Source organism: Choloepus didactylus, chromosome 4 (genome assembly GCF_015220235.1).
Source record: "Choloepus didactylus isolate mChoDid1 chromosome 4, mChoDid1.pri, whole genome shotgun sequence".
Lineage (NCBI taxonomy): Eukaryota > Metazoa > Chordata > Mammalia > Pilosa > Megalonychidae > Choloepus > Choloepus didactylus.
This window is the reverse complement of record NC_051310.1, coordinates 150,446,656-150,469,987: the sequence shown is the minus strand read 5'-3', so window position 1 is coordinate 150,469,987 and position 23,332 is coordinate 150,446,656. Positions and strand designations below refer to the sequence as shown.

General features: G+C 34.4%; 2 protein-coding genes across 2 annotated transcripts; both read left to right on the top strand.

Annotated features, from left to right (window-relative positions):
* Positions 1–8,499: 8,499 nt before the first annotated feature.
* LOC119532865 (olfactory receptor 4K13-like) lies at positions 8,500–9,441 on the top strand. The gene has a single exon (XM_037835121.1). The coding sequence runs from the start codon at positions 8,503–8,505 to the stop codon at positions 9,439–9,441; it is 939 nt and encodes a 312-aa protein (XP_037691049.1). The 5' UTR covers positions 8,500–8,502.
* A 12,373-nt stretch (positions 9,442–21,814) lies between these two features.
* LOC119532864 (olfactory receptor 4L1-like) lies at positions 21,815–22,735 on the top strand. The gene has a single exon (XM_037835120.1). The coding sequence runs from the start codon at positions 21,815–21,817 to the stop codon at positions 22,733–22,735; it is 921 nt and encodes a 306-aa protein (XP_037691048.1).
* The last annotated feature ends 597 nt before the right edge of the window (positions 22,736–23,332 follow it).

Here is a 23,332-nt window from a genome sequence, read left to right as displayed (position 1 = left end):
TACCTTTCTTTGTATTTAATAAAAACAAAATAAAATGAGTAGAAGATATATAAAATATCACCAAAATTTATTTTTTGTATTTGGAATTTAGGTGATTTTTCTCTCCTGATCTCAGGAAAGAAAAAAATACATAACTGCATATAATTACCAGATGAAAATACATATTTATATTCAGCCTGTATAGGAAAGAATTAGAAGCAGGAGATGGAAGGTTATTCCATTTCATCAACTCCTTTAATATGTATGCTATCATCTAAGAGACTAAGCTATGAGTGTGTGAAGTTATAAATTCAGAGACAACAAGAATAACAACAAAGTGGTTTGGACACTAATGACCAGCCTTTTCACGGAATTTCCAATTCAATTGGACAAAATGGTCATGTTGACATAGCAAACACAAGCAGTAAGATATAAGAAACATAAAATAAGTCATCTGTTGTTTGACATGTGAGAAATCAAATGTTTAAAAACAGCAATTTATTTCCTTTTAACTATGAACTATTTTGGCACAATGTAGTACCAGCACAAGTCCCAAATCCAAGAGAAACTAATTATATAGGAATACTACAAAGGCAGTTACATCAGGCATCAGAGGGATGCGACTCTTAGGGAATAGTTATTTCTAATATTTCCAATTAAATTGGCACTTCTCTCTTGTCCTATTCAGATTATATGGTAAGAGGAAGTGAAGTATAGGGCCAACACACTTTAGTAAGAATTTTCCTAGAACACAGTAAAATATAATACAATTAATCACACAATTAATCTTTGCTCTGTATTATGCTCCTTAATTCTTCTTTCTTTGGACCTTTGATTCAATTAATCACACAATGTTTTCTGTGTATTATGCTCCTTAATTCTTGTTACTTTGGATCTTTCAAAATTCAATGTTATATATTCTAAACTTGAAATAGGACATTGAGTTTTTATATCCGTGTCTGTACATGGAAACATGAGTAGATTATCTGTTTCCTAATGCTTTATTTTTGTCCCTTCTTCACTGGGAAAAGCTTCACACTAATGAGAGATTCCAAAGGTTCTACCTTGCTAATTGTGTGGCCTTTTAATTGCTGAGGGAATTCATTAACAGATGCAAGTTTTCCTAGGGTCATTAACCGACACATTTCTAATATCATCTTATAAAGATTCAAAACAAAAAAGGATTTCTCTTTTCTTATCTTTAGGAGAGAGAAAAAGAAGACTGAACAAAGTGGGAGCAAGTAAAAAAATACTAAGTCTCAGTTACTTCCAGTTACAATTTCCAAAGGTATGGAGAAGAAAACTCATGCTTGTGTTTTGTTAAAGAAAATATTCATTTATTTTTTTCCCTAATTTCAAAAGAAAACATGCTTATTGAGTATGAAATACCAAGAGGTATTTAAAAATATAACTGACTCTGTAATTCTGCCATCCAAAGTAAACCACAGCAAAATTTTTATTTGAATGTTCTCAGCCTGTTTTTCTGCTGAAATTAAACTTTTTTCATATATTCAAACATAATTTGAATATTTTTGTAAACATTTTATATTTTTCCTTGGCTTATTTTTAAAGTAGAGCTTTTGAAACTTTACTTATTGATTTACAAGAAGTTGGTATCAAGGATATATATATATATATATATATATATATATATATATATATATATATATATATGCATGTATGTATACGGCAGTTATTTTCCAGTCAGCATTTGCGTTTTCAAAATTTTTATGCTTTCGTGATAATAGAGAGGTGCTTGTCTTCCCGAATGAAACCTATTAATGCTCACTGCTATAGTTTCTGTCCTTAGCATGATCCTTAAAATGTTTTACTAACCCAATATTATAAAACACAACACAGCAAATATATTCACTTATATATTTCCATGCCTTTTATTGTTTTGTTACTATCTACAAATTTGGATTTATTTTGCTTTACAATCCAGGTAGCAAATCAGGCTTATTCATTCACAAGCAACTTCCCAATAATTTGAAGGCCACCTTAATCCTAAACCACATTTTTGTAATACATGTGGCCATTTCTGAACTCTCAAGATCCTCATGTCTATTTATCTTTCTAACTATTCTTGTGAAGGAAAAGTATAATTTCAATTATGCTCACATTATAATATGTTTATTAACAGATAGATTTATCTCCCACACTGTCCTTCTTTTCAAGAATTTTCTTCACAGAATACTTTGAAAAGCCTGGTGGGAGAAGAGAGTGGAAGGAATCTTCCTGCCTTTTGGTGAATTTACTTTGTCAAAAATTGATATATGACAGAAAATTTTTCATTCTAGCTTAGCTGTAGTAGATTGTCAAATCAATAATTTTCACCATTAGTTTTCAATACTGCTGAAATTCTAAATATTTTAAATAGTGGATGGAGAATCTGCACAGCTAGTTGCCACTGAAAATCTCAAGTTGTTTCTGATTATTTTTCAACTTCATTTACAGCTATATGTAAAATCAGTGATTTTCTTATTTGAAGTCTTTGGTAGCTAAATGTCAACTTCATTTCATAGGGCATTTATCCAGGGCTAGAATCACATTCAGCCTTATTAAATTTCACACAATATGAACTTACAAAACTTAGAATCTGAGTTAAACCCTATAAATCAATGTATCAAAGATAAGCATCCTTAAGCATTTAATGACAATTTATGGTTCTCTGAGATTTATATAAAATGTATCTGTGTGTCTGAATGTGGAAGTGTATACAACAGTTTTTCATAAAAATGTTATAATATGTATAAATCATATTGATATCTTAAAATTTAACAATATACCTTAGTATTTTTCCATGTTGGTACCTAGGATTTCCATTAAAAAAAAATAAATTAAATTAAATTGTTTTTTTCTTTAGAGATTTTCAGGTTTACACAAAAATGCAGAAAATACAGAGATCCCAGTAATCTCCCTATTATTAACACCTGGAATAACTGTGTTATAATTTTTACAATTGATAAAAGAATATTATAATTTTATTATTAACTATAGTCCATAGTTTACATTGGGGGTTCCCAGGGAATTTCTTCACTTTTGGTTATTAGAAATAAATAATGCTACAATGAGCATTCTTGCTTATTTGACTTTGAAAATGTAGGCTGTAAATCCTACAAGTGGAGATTCTCTTTTAAAGGGTTGCAAAACTTTAAAATATGAGATATGGTGCCAAACTTTCCTCCCCTAAAATATTGTGCCAAGGTGCAGAAAGTAATATATGAGAATTATTTTAAACCCCCATCTCACATCCTGACCAAAATTGCTAGATAAAATTATCTATCATTGTTATTTTAACTTACGTTTCTTTAATTGTAAATAAGTTTGAACATTTCTATGACTTGCCAATCCAATATGCTTTGCTTACTTTTCCATTGTTTTTTTTAACCTTTTCTTATTAATTGCTAGATGTTATTTGTAAATCAGGGATAACAGCTCTTTATTTTATGTGTTGAAAAAATATTCTCATCTTTTTTTTTTTTGATATTCACTCGTATTTTATTTGGTTCACTTTCATAAAGTCAAATGTTATCAGTCTTTATCTTCATGAAATCTAGCTTTCACATCACATCTAGAACTTTTTAAGCAACTTCATTATGTTAAAATAGTAGATATATCTATGTTTTGTTGGCTTTTACTAGTTTCATCCTGTTCTTTTCTAGTTTTCTGTTCTGCATTCTGCCTGCTTTGAGTCCTCACTCTTTGAAATGGTATAGCTCTAGAATGTGGAGTGAATAGTGCATGAAGGCAAATACTACTACTATGTTATAGGGAGTAGTCTCATGTCAGAAAGGCAGGCTTTGCTGGGAGAAGCTTGCAAGTAAAAATTCAACAACATTTTCCCTTCTTTCATTATCCCATGGAGAAAGGAGCCAATTACTGCTGTATGCAATGTGGTAATGTGCTCTAGGAAAGCAATCTCACCTTCCATCCAGTCTACTTTTTGGGCAAACTTGAGACCAAAGTTGGAGGAAATATTAAAACGTCAAACCTTAATTGCTAACCAATATGAGTTTTACAGCCAGCTTTTAGGAAAAATATGATAAAGCCAAATGTTGGCATTTAATGATATTGTGGAAATGTGACACCAGAAGAGCCTCTTTCCCAAAGAAGAGTGACCAGTACCAGCTAACTTATTTCAATACAACACTCCCGGCTCACCTGTGAACAATTCTGTTAGTTTTTCCAAATGTGTTTTAATGTGTTATTTGCTGCTATCATCAAGTAGAGATTTTCTCCTAATCTTTTTGGTTTCATTGGTTTATTTTTATATCCTTGAGTCAACATCAAACTATAGTTTTATAGAAGGTTTTAAAGTCTAAGTCTTCTAACTTTATCCTTCAAGATTGCCTTGGCTCTTCTTGGCTTTTTTTATTTCCTTATGAATTTTAGAATCAATGTGTCCATTTCCACCAAAATGTCTTGCTGGGATTCAGATTAGAAATATGTTGAAGATAACTGGCATATTTATAACTCAAGAACGTAGTTCTTCTCTCCATATATTTAGTTGTTCATTTTTAAAATTTTTAAATTATTGTATTATTTGCCTCTTTAACTCTTTAATATCACTTGTTATATAATGCTATGTCCTAGAATTGAAACATCCTTACTATTTATTCTAAATGGCTGTTAGAATAAGTGCTAAAAATTATCAATATTTGGTGGGATGTGGCAGTGTAAATTTGTAAAACCCCTTGTTAAGACTTTTGGCATTAGCTGTGCAGGAGACAATCTTTCTAGACAAGGCAGCAGAGGAGGAGGGAGCGACCAGAGCGGGGCTGGCTTGGCCTGCACCCTGCACCTCGGAAGGTTATTGTGTGTGGGAAGTGAAAGAAAATGAAAACTCTGTCTGGAAATGGGATAAAAAGCAACCAGACCAGTAAACTGCAGAAAGAAATTTAACCCTCACAATTCTGGTACTCACAGTGCCACTTCAAGTGCCTCCCCAGCCCAATCTCCTTGTTAGAGTAACCAGTCAGATGATGGCTCAGATACCGGGATGACTTCTGGCTCCAATAGAACACCAGTCATTTCCTTTGTAGATCACATACTGGAAAAGACAGAAAATACGTTGTGGGATTATCTATAAACGGCTTTTGGGGGAAGTCCTCACTGACATACACCTATGCAAGCCTTGCTGCAGCAGTAAGGAAACAGCTGCTGAGAAGCCCGAGAAGCAGGGGCCAGAGTCTCTACCCATCTCCACTCAGGTGGGGACTAAGGTTTATGGAGAAGGGAAACAATTTCTAGAATGCTTTTGAATGAGTTATTCCTCCCCCCCCGCCCCACCGCCAAGTTTCACAAACTCTGAAACCAGTGTCTAGCTTACTAAAAGACAAAGGGAGGAGTATATAATATATAAGATGCCGAGTATTTCATAGGAAAGCTGAATGCTACTGCAAGGTGCTCTTTACGACTTTTTAAAAAATCTTTAATTTCAGGGGACAGAGATGGGATTTGATAAACCATATATAGTTTTAGTCTTTTCTATTTTGAGAAGCAGTGGTTGCGGCATTTTTTAAGATGGCTGGCTACACTTGTTTTCCCTCATGATAGTAAATTTGTCATATTTCAATAATATGGACTTGCCCCTAGAGGTATTTGTTAATAATTTTGAAATATTAAGGTCTTGCCAAGGTTCTGATGATTCAAACCTGTACTACTGAAATATTAAGCAGGACAGACTCAGCTTTCTGGTGCAAATACCTTGAAAGAAAGAGTAATTACTAAATATACAGAGAGGTAACTTGATTGTATATGTTACATCCTGTGTTACCTCCCTCTATATAATATTTGATAAAGATTTTTATTTATGTGAAACCTCTAAAGCAGAATCAAAGCTCCTATTGGGAAAATGGCAAGGCTGCAGGATAAGTGATCCTATATGAATAGTACCAAAGCATTACCACACGGTAGAGAACACACACTATTAAAAATGTCTAAAAAATAAAGTGTGCAACCTTCAAGATGGCACAACACAAAAGTTAATACTTCTTGGGGCACATTTCTTAGAGGGCACGACTAGTATGTTTATAAATGACTTTTGTTCATGTTCTATTACTATCTGGTGACTTCACTGAAAATCTGTGCAATTCAGTTTTAGTCTGGATTAGTTCAGTTGACCTCTGTGAAGGTTTTATCTGTGTAGGGTGGGTGTTGGACTTGTTTTAACCTATTAAGTTTTGTTTTGTTTTGTTTTCTTTTCTTTTCCATTTTATAGTAAAATTCTACTGGAAGAAAATAGGTGTGTGTTAATGCTGAGTGGGTTGGATTTTTGGTTTGGTTTCTTTCAGTCAGGCTTTCTGAACAGTGACATGTTAGGTGATAAATAAATCCTGAACATGGAGCTCTTCAATTCTAAAATCTCTATTAAAAGCCCCTTACTTGAATCCAAACCAAAGTACTCACATTGCCTCATTTCTAAAATTTCAGGAAAAAAAAATCACTTTTCATGAGAGCAGGAGCATTTTTGCCTACCTTAGAATAGCATGACTCAGTGCTTATTATTAAAACTGGATTTTAAAAATTGGATAGTATAAATAACAAGGAGTGAGCCTGTTTTTATAGGCACCCTATAGTTTTATAGTTCTTAGCCTATAGTCTATATTTCTTCCTTTTGGGAAAAACCTACATGCTACATCCCACCAAATGCACCCAGTGAGTTGGGTCGGCTGTCCCATAGCCTTTGAGGTGTATTACAAGAGTCCTGGCCATTATTAACTTCCTCCTGAGTTATATTTATTTTTTTTTAATTTTTGTACATTTTGACTGCAGTATTGGTGTTAGAATATACTATAATATCAATCATCTCTACTTCTGTATTTATTTCTTTGTTACTAGACCTCAACCAGTCTTCTTTTTCCCCTTCCAACTTTGTTTGCTTATAGGATGTATTGTATGTAGTCATGCACTTTGTATTAATATATTCGAAATCTACAAATCTGTTTTATACTGTTGGATACTTACAATCAAAACTTTTACTAGGGTATTGAATAAATTGTCTTTTTAGAAAATAAAAAATTAGAAAAAGTATTTTGGCATTATTTGATCAGTTGAAAATGACCTAATAATTCTAACTTCTAGTAATTTATCCTTAAAAACATCTTTCACGTGTAAGTAGAATGTAAGTAGAACGTAAGTACAATTGTACCATTTTTATAACAGCAGTTCATTATTCACAGGTTGTTATTGTGATATGGTATCATTCATTCATTTAAAAACACACATAAAATGGTAGGACAATAAGCAAACTTTCTTCTTTTATTTAAAAATTCTAAAGCAAAAGGTGAGAATACAAATATTTAATTCTGAATAATAAGTATGGAGATCTTTATTATGGCATCTTTTTACTATTACGTGTTAGAATGTTTCAAAATATTTATAAAAACTATAATGTGTTGATTCCTTTCTATTAATGGGTTCTTCAGGTAGATATGAACTGTTTGTGTTTCTTTCAGTCTTTTTTTCTTTTTACCAGCTGTCACTTAAAAAAAAATGTCTTGCTCTCTCATCTTAGATATTTAGCATATTTTCCTGGGTATCTTGTAAAAAATTCTGGTTGGCATTATTTATATCTGAAAGGGTGTCATTCTACTTGGGTCAGCTTTACCCATCTAGAACAACATGGGAATGTTCCTGTTGGATCCCCCTTTGTTTACCAGAGCTCTGAATTTTAATGTCTTTATAAATGATATGGACAGTTTAACAAAAACTCAAGTGTCATTCAGTCACTTGACAGGGAAAGGAAGTTAAGTGGGGCAGTGGGAAGCATCAATTATGTTATTTCTCAATGCTTTACCTTCAAATCTGTTAAATCTGTAGGCCCAAAGGTAAAATCCGGCCCCTTGGTAAAAGTCTCCAAATGTTTGGACCCTTCTTAATTTTAAGGAAAAAGAAGGTGGGAAGCCATCTCAATTTGACCAACAGCAGATGTGTCAAAGATTCATAGTGTTTATCTTCTCCGCTCATTTGATTCTCAGCAGTAACCATAAGATTGACTCCCGGACTGTCAATGTTACATATTTCCTCTACTCAATATTACACTCTGGGTCCTATTTCTCAATTCTAGAAAATCATTTGGCAACTTCCTTCATTTATATGCACCATACTATTATGCAATAGTGAAATAGATTTCAAGTTGGAAGGGGCATTTTCTTTTCTCATGTAGGACCAATAAATCTGTTCCTCAAATGAAAAAGCGGCAGTGATCTTCTGTACCCTCTTACCTACCAAAATATACATTTTTCTCAAGATTAGTGAAGCTATGGATTATATATGAAATGCAGTTTTCCTCAAATTTCTTGTTTTCTTGACAGATAGTCTTCATAATCTCCACTAAGAAATTATGGTTATTATTATTTTTTGTTTTCAGTGTTGCTCCATTGATTCTTTTTGAACATTTCAGGGTATTTTAGGAAGTGGAGTTAAGTGAATATGTATTTCACATCTCAACTTTATCTCACAGATTTTAATCCTTTTCAATTTTGTTTTAGGTAATAACATATGCCAACAATCAAACAAATGGAAAGACAAAATCACTCCTTGGTGACTGAGTTTATTTTGCTGGGACTCACAGATTCTCATGGGTTACAGATTTTCTTTTTCTTATTTTTTTCCAGTATCTACACAGCTATTGTGTTAGGTAACCTCATAATTATCTCTGTAGTGAAAGTGGACCTTCAGTTGCACTCTCCCATGTACTTACTACTATCCAACCTCTCCTTTATTGATATGTCTCTGGCCTCCTTTGCTATTCCTAAAATGATCTCTGCCTTAATTAGTGACTATAAAACCATCTCCTATGAAGGCTGCATGACCCAGATGTTTTTCCTTCACCTTTTTGGTGGAAGTGAGATGATGTTGCTTGTAGCCATGGCAGTTGATAGATATATTGCCATATGCAAACCCCTCCATTACAACAGTATCATGAGCCATCGTGCTTGCATTGGGCTTACTTTTCTCTCCTGGACCACTGGTTTCATGCACACTATGAGCCAAATGATTTTTACAGTGACTTTGCCATTCTGTGGTCCCAATGTTGTGGACAGTTTCTTTTGCGATCTACCTCGTGTGATCAAACTTGCCTGCACTGATACTTACATTTTGGAGCTATTGGTAATTGCTGACAGTGGACTACTCTCTTTGTTCTGTTTCATCTTTCTGCTGATCTCCTATAGTGTCATCCTGATCACAGTCCAGCAACGTTCTTCCAGTGGGTCTTCCAAGGCCTTATCCACACTTTCAGCCCATATTACAGTGGTAGTGCTGTTCTTTGGGCGTTGCATCTTCATTTATGTATGGCCATTCATCAGCATCTCCATAGATAAGATCCTCTCTGTGTTTTATACAATCTTTACTCCCCTTTTAAACCCAATCATCTACACATTCAGGAATAAAGACATGAAAAAAGCAATAAAAAAAATAAAGAACAAGCTTGTGAGTCCCAAATCAACATTTTAACTGAAATGGTACAGTCATCAACAGTGATATCATCATAATTATCATCATCATCCAAAGACATTGAGATGCATGATTTTCTATCAAATATAAGTCATATTTTGGTAAATGATAACCTTCCCTATACAAGCATATATGCAATAAAGCACCCTAGACTGTGCATCCAAATATAAACTATTCCAATATAGCAGTATTAATTTATGTTGTAATTTTAAGTTTTTCTAAAAATTAAATTAGATTCTATGCATCATTTATTTAATTTTTAGCATGTATGAGGCACTCTGAATGCATTTTTTTCTTACTTTCCCAGCAATGAAAATAGAAAATATTATTTGCATATTATCAATAGGAAACTGAGCCTTGTGCAATGTAATGAACTTGCCACAGAAATTTTACATACTAAATCCACAATCAGATCTTTTATCTAACTACAAAATCTATGCTTCTCTACTAAATATGTATTTCTATCTAAATCTTAATAACATTCATAATTTTTTGCTTCCAATATCCAAATTATTTCATAAACAGGATGCAACAATTTTTTCATTGATCTGAAAGTAAAGACAGTCTTCAAGCCATTTCAATCTATGCCTCAGATTCAATGGAAAAGAGGTTATTAAAACAGCTAAGATGATTGACTTCAATTATCAATGTGTACTAGAATTGCCATTACACAATGTGGCAAGGAAGATCATTTCTGGAGCTATGCTCCACAGGATTTGCATTTTGAGTGGTAAAAATAATTGAAAATTACAATAACCCAGTAAAAATGAAAGCTGCTTTCACCCTACCAAGTGAAGGATCACTGCCATCTGAGATCTTGGAAGATGACAAGAAACATGGACAGGCAGTAAAAGAAGGCAGCTATAAACATTAACTGACTCTCATCACCCATTAATGAAATGATTATAGATTTCTTCATAAATTGTGCATTTGTTAACCAATTCCCAATTCCTTTTCTTTCTCTTATTTCTCTTTATCAAGGAGATGTTGGTGGAACTTAATTTTATAATTAGTCTTTAGATTACAGAATAATTATGTGGGATTATGAATAAATTAGAAGAGATCTCAAAATCCCATAGAGATAGATATAGTAACCAATGGGAATTTTTATCTTTCCATTAGGCAAAAGGGAGAGAGTATCTTAATTTGTAAACAGGATAGAAGCATTTCATTAGTCTGAAGCTAATGTCATTTTTTTTTTTTTTTTAAGTTTAAATAAAGGTAGACTGGCATGCATGGATGCTGATAGCCTAGGGAAAAATTATTCTGAATGTTTGTTGTTTGTTGACTTTTAGCACCATACTAGCTCTTGTATAGTCTCCTGTTTATAGCAGGGAGCTACAAACCTGAAAATTATATTTCCTAAACTCCCTTGCAAACTTTTCCCTCTGTTGTTCTATAACAAATAACTTTTTAAATGTAACCTTAAAAATATAAGCAAGCTGTGAATGTGAGCTCTCAGTCTCAGAGAAGCAATATGTAAATGTAAAGTCTGCACCCAGAAATGAATAAGCTTTCATCTATCACCTCAGACCTGGAGGCACCATGCTCACAGTTGTCTCATAGGATGTAAATCCTAAAGGAAATAGTAAATAACTGAGATAAAAACTACTTAAGTTCTCCAGACCTCTGTTACCTGCTACCCAAGATAATTACATCTCTTTGTCTTTAATGTCTATAAAAGCCAATTGAAAAATCCCTTTGGGGAGGTAGATTTGGGAAGAAAATCTCCCCTGCTCTCCATCCAGTGTAAATAAACCTCTTTTTTCCTCCTCAGCCTGGTCGGTGTGTCTGTGTATTTGAGTTGCACCGAGTGAGGAACCCAGACTTGGGGAAAGCCCCTTCTACAGTTCTACCAGTGGAAGATATTCACATGATATTGGAAGGTGGGAAAAAGGGAGAAACTTTATATTTTCTACTTCTGGCTCTGTCTGCAACAGTAGTGGGCAACTGGATTCCAGCAATTCACAGAGGAAATAGAGTTCATTGAGTTAGTTCATCCAAGTCATAAAGCAAACAACATCAGCCTCAGGTGGGGAGAGAGTAGCATGGTCAGTATCCAGAGTTGCTAAATAACACATTGACCATGTTACTCCGTAATCAATGTGTATCTGTTCCCTGCTTTGTAAGAGTCCCCTACGTAGTAATGAAATTTAATGTCAAATATTCTTTGTAATACCCACTTGGAAATTTCCTAAATGCTTTTTTAAGCGGCTATGACCAGGTGGCTATTGAGACTCTCAATCAGACTTCCCCAGTTTGAGATCTCCTTGCTCCAGCAGTTTCTCTTTCAGTAAATCTGCAGCTTTGATTACACTGGTGAATTTGTTTTGTTTGACAGCCACTTGTGCCAGTGGAGCATCCTCCTTTTTTTAATGGATCTGTGTGTGGCTTGGGGAATGTTTTCATTTATGACCCATGTCCTTTCTGATTTCTCCTGAATGGGTGCAACCTAGCAGATGTCAACAGTCTGTCCCATCCCCAAGGTTCTGTGCTCTTCTAGGCTGCCTCCTCATTCTATGTTAAACTATGGTTACTCTGACATTTTGTTTGTTGCTACCATTAGCACAGAACTAAGAGAATCTTCTTAATTGCTCTCTACCAGATCTCCATCATTTTTTCAACAATGCCCTCAGGCATGGGATTGTTCAAGCTCTGCTCCAGAGAAAAGTAGGCTCCTCTGGAGGAACTGTAGGGGTCACCATCCTTATGGCCTCTCATCCTGGAAAGAACCTCTGTGCCACTTCATTGGATCTGGTTGTGGTGACAGTGACTCACTTATTTCAAGGTGACTCCCCTGATCTATAATCAGACACTGCTAGGGAGTGGGGGAGTCTCTGGTTATTTCAGCTTGCTGCTCTTGGCTTGGAACTTCCATCAAATAAATTAGTTAGAGGAGGGGGATGAGAACAGTCCAGGTGTTCTCAGCCTGGCATATCTGGAATAGAGTTTCTGCCTACAAGTAGATGCTGGTGGGAATGAAAGCCTCAGCCTTCTCTGCGGCACTTACCCATAATAGAGCTTCTGCAACACCTGAATCCTTGCAGGGCTAGAACCTGGACCTTAGCCCTAACTGAGAGCTGGGGAGAGAGGGAATCTGTCTTCTTGGCCACACTTGCCTGGAGGAGAACACACAGACTAGGATTTCCATAATGTGGAGCTGTGTTAAAAGTGGGAGGAGAGCAAGTGGGCATGGCTTAAATGCCACAGACATGCAGTTCTCACCAAGATTTAGTAGATTTTATTGAATTAATGTTTCTTAGTTTTCTATATGCCCTTAGGACAATTTCCAGAGACTGGAAATAATTGTTCTTCTTAATTTTCTCCAGTTAAATGTTTGTTTTATTGGGAAAAGAGCTCACCAGCCTCCTCACTCAGCCATTCCAAAGGTCCCTACCTCATTTACTTCTGGTGCAGAAAATCTGTAAACAATATTTTGGAACTCACCACTCTACTCTACACTATATCTGTCATCCTTTATGCATAGCATGTTACCAAATAGCCACAGTTCCTACCTGCTGATTTAAACACACCTTCATCTCTATCCTGCTTTGTATCCTTTGGTTGGGCTTTTATCATTTCTTACCTAGATTACTGGAATAAGATAGTAATTATTCCTCCACACTGCTGCTACTACAACCTTCTGAAAACTCAGTTCTGTTTGTAGTTCCTATTTTACCACTTCTGTGGCAGCCACTATGAGATACATTCCAAATGGCTTTGACTGATATTTAAGGCCCTTCAAAGTTAGCTTTCTGTCTAATCAAAGACTCTATTCTTCAACATCCTCCACCAGTATTCCACATACTTCAAACATAGTAGTTAATTTATGTTCATCTAATATGTCAGGATATTTCATAGTCCCATGAATTTCTACATTTAATTATCTCTTCCTGGAATTTTCTTCTGGCTTCTCTGTGAAGCAAATCCTTTATCCCTAAAGGCACACTGTCTCTTTTGTGAGAGAGGTGGCCTCCTTTATGAGAAATTTGCAAACTTCACCAAACAGAATTTGACTTGTTTCATACCTGAATCATCACACTTAGCATTGGATTATTTGGGTCAGTCTCAATGGTCAGACTCTGTGGTCCCCAAGGACAAGTTCTTAACATACAGTATGGGTCCTACAAAGGTGTGATACTTCCGAACTTGAGAAAGTACTTGTGGTAGAATGATTCTTTATTTCTTAGGGCAGTGTCTACAGTTAAATCCTTATGCTGCCAGAAAACAAATTTGAAGTTGGAACAACTAAATATTGTTACCAAGAATGTTTTTCAGAGGAAATCAAAGGACAGTATATTCAACACCAGAGTTAAAGGATATTAGAGAATAGTGACAGGATAGAATGGGGCATCAAGGCTGTGGTCCATGGTCTTCTACTCAGCTTCAAAAGAGTTAATGCAAACCTGCAAAGTTTCAACTGCAGACTTCATGGAGCCAAAATTTCCCCTAAAGCTCTGAACTCCCCTCAAACCATAAACACTTGTTAATCATGGGCCCAAAGCAAATTCTGAGTTAATGACAAAAAGCAAGGGGTCATAAAAGCTGCTAAATCTCAGCCCAAAGACAAATTTTAGATAAGTGAGGGCAGGACACAAGTTCTGATCACTGCAATAACTGTCTCCTAGAACAAAGAAGACACCAGGCTTCCAAAGGTTGAGATAAAAAGATCACAGTAAAACTTTCCTATATAACAAGCCAACCGACTTCCCATTCAGCGCATGCTTCTCTCTTGAAGATGCCCATGCTATCTTTTTAACATGTCTTCTTTCTCCTTTTCATTAATAAACTTTACTACTTATTTCTACTGGCCCCTCTTGTCTATGAATTCTTTCTGTGGTGAGAGTCCCGAACCTGGAACAGGGTTCTGCCTGGCACTGTTGCCAGTAGGGCACCGGTTACAATAGGAAGCAGAGTCACTTAATAAATTCACCAAACCAAGACATTAAGCCAGGGAAAAAAGTGTATGCTGAACATGATCACTGCTATCAAGAAATACACAGTAACATGAATACAAATTGAGAGTACTAAATATTTGAGAACAGTGAAGGCTTATTTCAAAAATCACAGAGTTTTACTATGGCAAAAAACTTAGGTGGAATTTTGAGGCAAGAAGTTGTTAGGTCTGGGCCCTGGGCGTGTCCCCCAGCTCCCTGTTATGCAAAACCAGGCTGCAGATCAGACCATGCCTCACGTTGCTGCTCCCTCCCTTTCCCCATTTTTGTGCCATTTTGTCCTTGTCCATCACTGCCCTCTGTCCCTTTCCCTCACAAATTTATTCCCTCCCCCTCATCTTTCCTGTTCAGATGCACAAACCAGACATTGCCAAAGTTACAAGATAAACTATGTGTAACCCCCTATCGGCCAAAGTTCACATACCTTACACTGTGTAACCTCCTAATTGGCAAAAAGCTCTATTAAAAGAAATCCCACCACCTGACTGCCTGCTTTCCCCTCCAAGCAGTCTTTCTGCTTCTCTCAAATAAAACTTTTCTTTGTTACCTGCCCGTTTGGCTTTGTTGCCCATCTTTTGAAACAAACTACCTTACAGAAGTAAAGAATGATTCCTGTAGGCGGTAAGGGACTTGGAGGAATATTTAATTGGGTCAGAATCCATAGTTGTAACAAAGGAGATGACTGAGTTAAACAGTCAGTTATTTAAACCCATGAGCCCAAAGTAGGAATAATATATTCCATATTGGCTCTAGACAATGAATTGGGTGTTGGGGGAAAAAATGGTTTATTTATTTTTTTCTTTTAATTTCAAAATATAAATTAAGCCTTTGTAATATTTAATACACAGATCATTTTTGGTACCCTAATTCAGTCTGTATGTCACATAACCATACATTACATATAATGTTCAAAGTTTTCTCAGGAAAGAGTGGGTTAACCAAAAGGCAAAAGGGTTGAGAGCAGTTCTCTTCTCATTCTTTAGACCATACTGCTATGTATTGCAGCTTAAGTGCACACAATTAAGGATGCTTAAAGATTATATTTTCTTATTTTAACAAAGCTCATTCTGCAAAACTTCGTAAGTGATTTAAAATAACTGCTGAGAATAAACCTTGGATTGAAGATAATTCTAATTATCAAAGCTGAAGTGAACAATTATAAAATGGCTCAGCTGACAATTCTGTTTGTTACGAATCTCTTTGTCAGCCAAATTACATAGTAAAAGAACAATGAACCATGAGAATTAAAAGTAAGTTGATGAAACAAATTCTAAATTATTAAGAAACAAGTTTTACAATATTAATTTACTTCCACTGTTAACAATGAATTGATGTTCAATTATATTGTATCATGATATATTAGCTATCAATCCTATGATTGCCTATCATGATTAGCAAAGTATTTTGAAAGTAAATATACAAAGCATGAAGTAAATCTCCACAACTTTCTTTGTGATAGTAATAGTCACATGATAATCAATAGGGGGCTTGAAATTTTTCGTGAAATGTAATAAAAAAGCATTTTTGAGTGTACCTTACTAAATAACAAAAGAATAAAACCCCATACAACTGAAGAAATACTTGTGTTTTCTGCCATTGTAAAAATGACTAAAATAAGCAATATGATGATAAACTCTATGTCAGCAAGCACTACCGAAAAGTACTTAGAAATCATATCTAATGATTTGAAAATCAAGCAAAAGAATGAATTACGACTTGTGGAAAGAAGTTTTGCCTTATAGCTACATAAAATGGATGGATGTTTATAGTATTTTTACATAAAAATTTTTCATTAACTGTAAATGACTAATGAAAACATGTCCATGACAAAAATGTTCATTAAGCCATGGGAAAGTGAGTTGGACGTAATCAATTAAGAATATGAAGATAAGTGACAGAGATGTCATCAATTTGAAAGTCATTCATGGCAAAATTTGTTGGCAAACCATTAAAACAGACTTTGAAGCTTTGGGCTTTAATTTTGTAAAAACAGCACCTTGTGAAACATTTAATATTTTATAATAAAATGGTTAATGATTATGAAATTGTTGTACCACGTAGATTTTCTTTAAAAATCTAATAGCATGCTCCCTAAATGTAAAAATAATTATTAATACTTAGTTGGCACAAAAGTTAGTTGCATCATTAATATATAATATGAAATTTTAATGTATTTAACATATTTGTGTTTTATTTTTTGAATTTTCTAATTAATGATTTATGTTATTTATAATATATGTGTGTATGTTATTTATAATATATGCTTTTAGCAGTAAATTTATAAAATATACAAATAAATGCTTTGGAGGGCAGGTTCAATTTTTATCTTCCAGAACATACCTGCCAAATCTCAAAGGGGTCACTCCCAGCAACTCACAATGCAGGTGACCACACTATTTTATTTAACAACATTTACTATATCATAATCAATCAACATTTTCCATTTGTTGTTTCAGTTTCCTGCTCAAGCAAATACCATGTAATGGGTTGGTTTAAACAATGGGAATTTAATGGCTCATAGTTTTGAGGTTAGGAAAATGTGCAAATTAAGGTATTATTAAGGCAATGCTTTCTTCCCCGAGACTGTGGCATTCTGGGCCTGGCTGCTGATGATCCTCGGTTCCAGCCTCCTCTGTCACATGCAAATGCACACGGCAGCTTCTCCTAGCCTCTCCCTTCTCTTCCAGATTCTGCTGATATTTATCTTCTGACTGTCCCCTCTGTGGCTTTCTCCATCTCTGCCTGAATTTCATTCTACATATAAAGGACTCCAATACTAGGGTTAAAACCTATCCTGATTGAGATGCACCACACCTTAATTGAAGTAACCTCATCAAAAGGTCTTAATATAATGGGTTCACACCCAGAGAAATGGATTAAGTTTAAAACTACATTTTTCTGGGGTGCATACAGCTTCAAACAATCACACTGTTTTAATAAGCCATCGCCCAGAGGGAAGCACAGCATATTACGGGACTATAAATTAGGTGCAAACATCTCTCCTGGTCATGACAGGGAAGCAGCATCAGTGCTTTAACAACTCCCTCTGAAATTTGGATTCCCAGACTCCAGCAAATCTGCCTCCAAAGTGTTCATATATCTTTATAAAAGAGGCAGAAAAGTGTATGCCAAACCATATACAGGGCATCACAGAGAATGAAAAGCAGGTTTTTAATTTTAGATAATCCCCTGAACATATTATCACTTAGACTGTGCCTTTAGAACAGGTAAGTGGAAATACTACAAAGAGCTAATTTGTTAGAAATTTAGTATACTGAGAATGGTAATTTAATTAATTTTGTGTTAGCCCAAAGGAAAGGATGACGACTTTGAGGGTACCAAATCCTTCTTCCTAACTGAAAGATTACATAAAAGCATTGTGCAATGAACTGGAACCAGCAATTTCTATGAAAAATTAAAGAAAATATCCACTCAAAAAGATTTTGCAGAGAAAAATTGTAAAGAGATGGTAAATGATTAAGTATGATGAATAAAATTAAGAAAGATAAATCCTAAGCATACAGAAGACTCATACTATTAATAAAAAATAATGGAAAAGACAGAAACTCCCCTCATAAGTTTTTGGAGAATAGGGAAATGTTACATTTCAATGAGTTTCAGGTGTTGCAGAATATAAAAATAATCATATTGTATTGGCAGTTGGAGGAGGAATTGGAAAGAACAAATGAGTGGGCAGAACTAACTATTTAGATAATATATCTATAACATTGACCTTTAGACAGTAAATGCAAACTAGATGTTAAGGGAATAAAGATGGAGAAATCCTTAGTAAATATTCATACTCAAGGAAATAAAAGGCAATGTGAATAATTCAGGAATATCACTATGAGTATTCTAAATAGTAGGAAATGTAACAAAAAAACTAACAAAAACAGATAATAACAAGATTCTAATACATAAAGAAGCCAAAAACATAAATGAAAATAGGGGAAATTAAGAAATTGTAAAATTAGATTGGATTTGATTTGTAGTATGTCATTGATTATCTCAGAGTGAAATATATTTGAGTCCAAATGACAGCACCAGAAACTGCATTTTAAAATATTAATTTACTAAAGAGAGTTTTAACTTTCGGAGAAAAGCAAAAAAAAAAAAACACAACAGAATGTATATTGGTTGGTTTTTGTTCTATTGAGTATAATTCACATACCATAAAATTCATCCATTTTAAGTACACAGTTCAGTGAATATTAATATGGAATTGTACAACATATGGTTTTTAGTATTTAGCTTCTTTCACTTAGCATAATGTGTTTGAGATACATCCATGTTTTAGGATAAGTATGTATAATTTTCACAAAACATATAATTCAGTCAAGATTGCTATAATGAAAGGGGAAGCAAAAATTTATTTGAATAAATTATGTTTATATTAAACAATGTTTATGTTCTGCTCATGGATAAAAGCATATATTCTATCCAACTATTGAGTGAAACAAATCTTGGCTTGTCCCTTTCCAAAGAAGGAATTTTAGGTAAGTGCTTAGGAATGTAATCTTGGATTTACAGGAATGACTCAGATGCAACACATGCCCACTCAGCACTCATCCTGTGACTGGCCAGGAACACCTACACTATCCATGTCCCTTAATACTTACCACATCTTCTGGGGACTGTCCTGCCATTAAGACCTGGGAGGGTTTACCTAATTATGTGGGTCTTGATTTTCCATTTATTAAATAAAGTGTGGAGAATAAATGATTACGGAATTCCATTCTAGCTCTAATGCATTAGTCTTCTACCTCTAATTTCCTGCAGAATACATCATACATTGTTGGGTAAAAGTAATTGAAAGGCGCAATTGATAATTTCAAGAGGAAGAAAATTTTCCTCAATAATAGGATTTTGTCTAAATTTTATATAATTTATTTCCTTTCATTTGTATGGACTCTCTACTTTCATAATATTAAAACATGTTTTAAGAATAATAATAATGAAATATTTTCAGAAAGTTTATTTGAGAAAGGGAGGGGAGAAATGAATGGAACAAATGCTGGGAAAGCCACCAACATAATTGAATGGCAACTTTCTCTCTGAAATAATAATACAAGGCCAAAATACAGCTTTCTTAAACATTTTATTGTATTAATTGTATTAATTTCATATGCCATCATTTTTGTTGCATCACAGGGTATAAATTCCATGTGGAAAAGGTTTTCATTCCCAAATAATAGCTAGCATATTCATTCAATCTAATAATTAGCAACCCTTGTCATTTACCCAAAGTGTATCTAATTAATGCGATTACTGTCACAAGTCTCAAAAGCAAAATTCCTGCTCACTCTCGTGGTAAGCACATAACACAGCACTTGATGTGCTGGCTGGCCTTTGTGTGCTCCTGCAGGCTCACATGGCCCATCATTCAACATCTATTCCATGTTCTCCTGGAGGTTAACCCACATGGACTACATCATTTTCATTTTTTGTTTTCCTAATTTGTAGGCATTAACCATTTATTTAAATCTATGTATATGGTAGTAAAACAATTGAAGGAATTAACAGTAGACAAAGGATAATGGTGATAGAGTTTTTGACAGAGGTGTGAGTACAAAGGGAAACAAGGAAACAATTACAGGGCACTGGAGAAAATAAAAATACATACTTTTATGCATTTTGATATTTTTCTTTAATTCTGTCCCTTTTTTAAATACACTATTCTTCTCATTCATTTCTTTTATTTTTTCCTCATCATAAATCCTCATACTCTAAGCCTCATCCTCTTTGTTTACTGGTCATGCAGATTGTTGTATTTATTTTTAAAGCATTTTGGAGATAATTAACAACTGAGTCTAAAGATGTATCTTTAAGTATCATTTGATAGTTGTCTCCATTCCTTTAAAATTCTTACATTTTGCATACACGCTGTACTAAATTAAATGTTCTCATATGGTTTATTGCTATTTTTATTTGATAATCATTTCTTTAGAATGTAAACTCTCTAGATATAGGACATTGATTAATTCTGTATACGAGAAATAGTATTAATTGTAACATAGAGGAATCTCAACATACTTGCTGAATCATATCCCTGATAGTGACTAGTTGAATACACAACATGAATTTGGTCAATATTTAACAAATAACTTGACTATAAATACATATTCCTTTAATTTTAGATGGAACACAAGGTATTTGTTTGAGTATAGATTGGTTCCAGGGTTTCAAGCTAACTAAACTTGAATACCAGCTTTGCTCCTTGTTATCTGTGTAATCATGGTAAGTCATTAAACACTTCTGCGCCACAGTTTCCAAATATGCGAAATGAGGATAATCTTAACTCGTGGGATTGTTATGAGCGTTAAATGAGTAAATGTATGTGAAGCGTGGCATATATTAAAACAGAGCCTAGTACATAGTAATCACTTAATTGTTTGTTATTTGATCGCTCTAGATTATATGAACAATGTCTAGAAAGTAAAGTCATTTAGTATGATTCATGCAAGCCAAACAAAACATATGTCAGTTAGGATTGAATCATCTCACTATTTACTTCTAAACCATTACATACATACACACACTTGACATACAAATTCCTCGCTCTGAACAATGGCAATACAAGGATTTGAGAAAACAAGCTCATAAAGAACTTAGCCTGAGTCCAAGTTTCCTAAAATCCTCAGTATACTTCACAGCAGAAATTAAAAAGCAAAATTATTTGTAATGAATTAAAAAACTTTCTTCCATGTATAAGTTAGCCCCTGAGTTGTGTGTGTGTGCATGTGTCTGCATACCCATGTATGTGTGTGCACAAACACATGCCCACTCAGCACTCACACTGTGACTGGCCAGGAGCTTCTACACTATCCATGTCCCTTAACACTTACCACATCTTCTGGGGGCAGTCCTGCCATTAAGACCTGGGAGGGTTTACTGAATTATGTTATTGTTTTAGAGGCACAGGATTACCTTACTAAACTGAATCAGAGATATAGGACATGCATTCATCTTCTAAGTCCTACGTTCCTTATATTAGGATAACTAAAACTCAAGTATTGGCAGGTACTATATATCGTAATATTAAAAGGCAAATTAAATAGTAATTTAATTACTATCTAATCTTTCCATATGAACAAATTAGTGGCAAAGTCAAGGATAATTGATTAAAAAGTATCACTTACAGAAAAAAAACAATAGAGAATGACATTTACACTCCTTTCACTCCTTCAAATGCTTTTTCATACTGATTAATTGTAAGAATATCATTTCAAAATGATGTGACCCATAAAATAATCTCTTAATATGAACATTGATATGCCAGTTTACTTCAGATTATGTGCTCTCATTTCACCAATAATTATTTACCAAACAGAAATAAGAAAATATCAGTGCTAACTGTGGCTTTGTAAAAAATTCTTTTTGTATTTAAAGAACTTCTGGAACTTTTTTGAGTTGACCAAATGGATCTTAGCAATGGATCTGTAGTGACTAAGTTTGTTTTACGAAGTTTTCCTGGATCATGGAAGCTTCAGATTTTCTTCTTGGTGTTATTTTCCTTGCTCTATACTGCTACCGTGGTGGGGAACATTCTCATTATGGCCATAGTGACATTTAATTCCACCTTTCATTCTCCCATGTATTTCCTCCTTGGAAATCTGTCTTTTCTGGACATGTGTCTCTCCACTGTCACCACACCCAAGATGATTGCAGACTTGCTCACTGAACACAAGACCATCTCCAAAAGGGATTGCATGGCCCAAATGTTCTTTATGCACTTCTTTGGGGGTGCTGAAATGACTCTTCTGATAGCCATGGCCTTTGATAGGTATGTAGCCATATGTAAACCCTTGCACTACAGGACAATCATGAGCCACAGGGTGCTGAAAGGGTTTGTGATGCTTTCATGGATAATTGGTTTTGTACACACCGTGAGCCAGATGGTATTGACAGTGAATTTGCCTTTCTGTGGCCATAATGTTATAGACAACATATTTTGTGACCTTCCCCTGGTGATCAAGCTTGCTTGTATTGAAACTTATTCCCTGGAATTATTTGTCATTGCTGAAAGTGGGCTGCTCTCATTTATCTGTTTCATCCTCCTGCTTATCTCCTACACTGTCATCCTGGTCACTGTACGACAAAGATCACCTGAAGGACTCTCCAAGGCTCTGTCCACATTGTCTGCCCACATCATTGTGGTCTCTCTGTTCTTTGGACCTTGTATCTTAATCTATGCCTGGCCATTTAGTAGTTTTGCAGGAAATAAAGTCCTTTCTGTATTTTACACTGTTATCACACCCTTACTGAATCCTATTATTTATACCCTGAGAAATAAGAAAATGCAAGAGGCTATGAGAAAATTACAGCCCCAACATGTTTAGCTCCACATAGGACTTCTAGACCTCAACACCATATAATTAACATACCCTCCAAATACCATGATAAGAAAGTTCAAACATAATCTATATATTACTAGTTTTACTCTTCTTATGCTAGAAACATAAACAAAGAAGAAAAAATAAAGTATTTTAATTCCTATTTAATGCTGTTAGAACATATGATGATAATCAGTGATCTGCAACAAAACAGACATATGAAATCATTGATATGACACAAGTAAATATTAGAGATAATTTTAATATATATGGGTTATTAATGACATTCATAAACTTATATTGTCATTAAGTGAAATGCCATGAACAAATCATGATAACAATAATGTTAAAAATAATGGGAAAAACAGGTTTCTAATCTCTTGAATCAATAAGGTAAAAAAAGAATAAATTGGTAAATTTGACTGTATAGTGAATATAAGAAGATGCCTAAGGGAAAAGCCAATGGAAGGACAATTCCAACTGAAATACAAAAAGTGGCCTTGAAACCAAAGACTTCAAGTGATATGTAAGTATGCACAGCTGACTTTCAAATTCAATAACGAAAAGTAAAAGCAGAAGCACAAACTTTGATTTTATATAATA

Coding starts and splice junctions, on each gene's coding strand:
- LOC119532865 (XM_037835121.1), top strand. CDS start 8,503: ATGGAAAGACAAAATCACTCCTTGGTGACTGAGTTTATTTTGCTGGGA.
- LOC119532864 (XM_037835120.1), top strand. CDS start 21,815: ATGGATCTTAGCAATGGATCTGTAGTGACTAAGTTTGTTTTACGAAGT.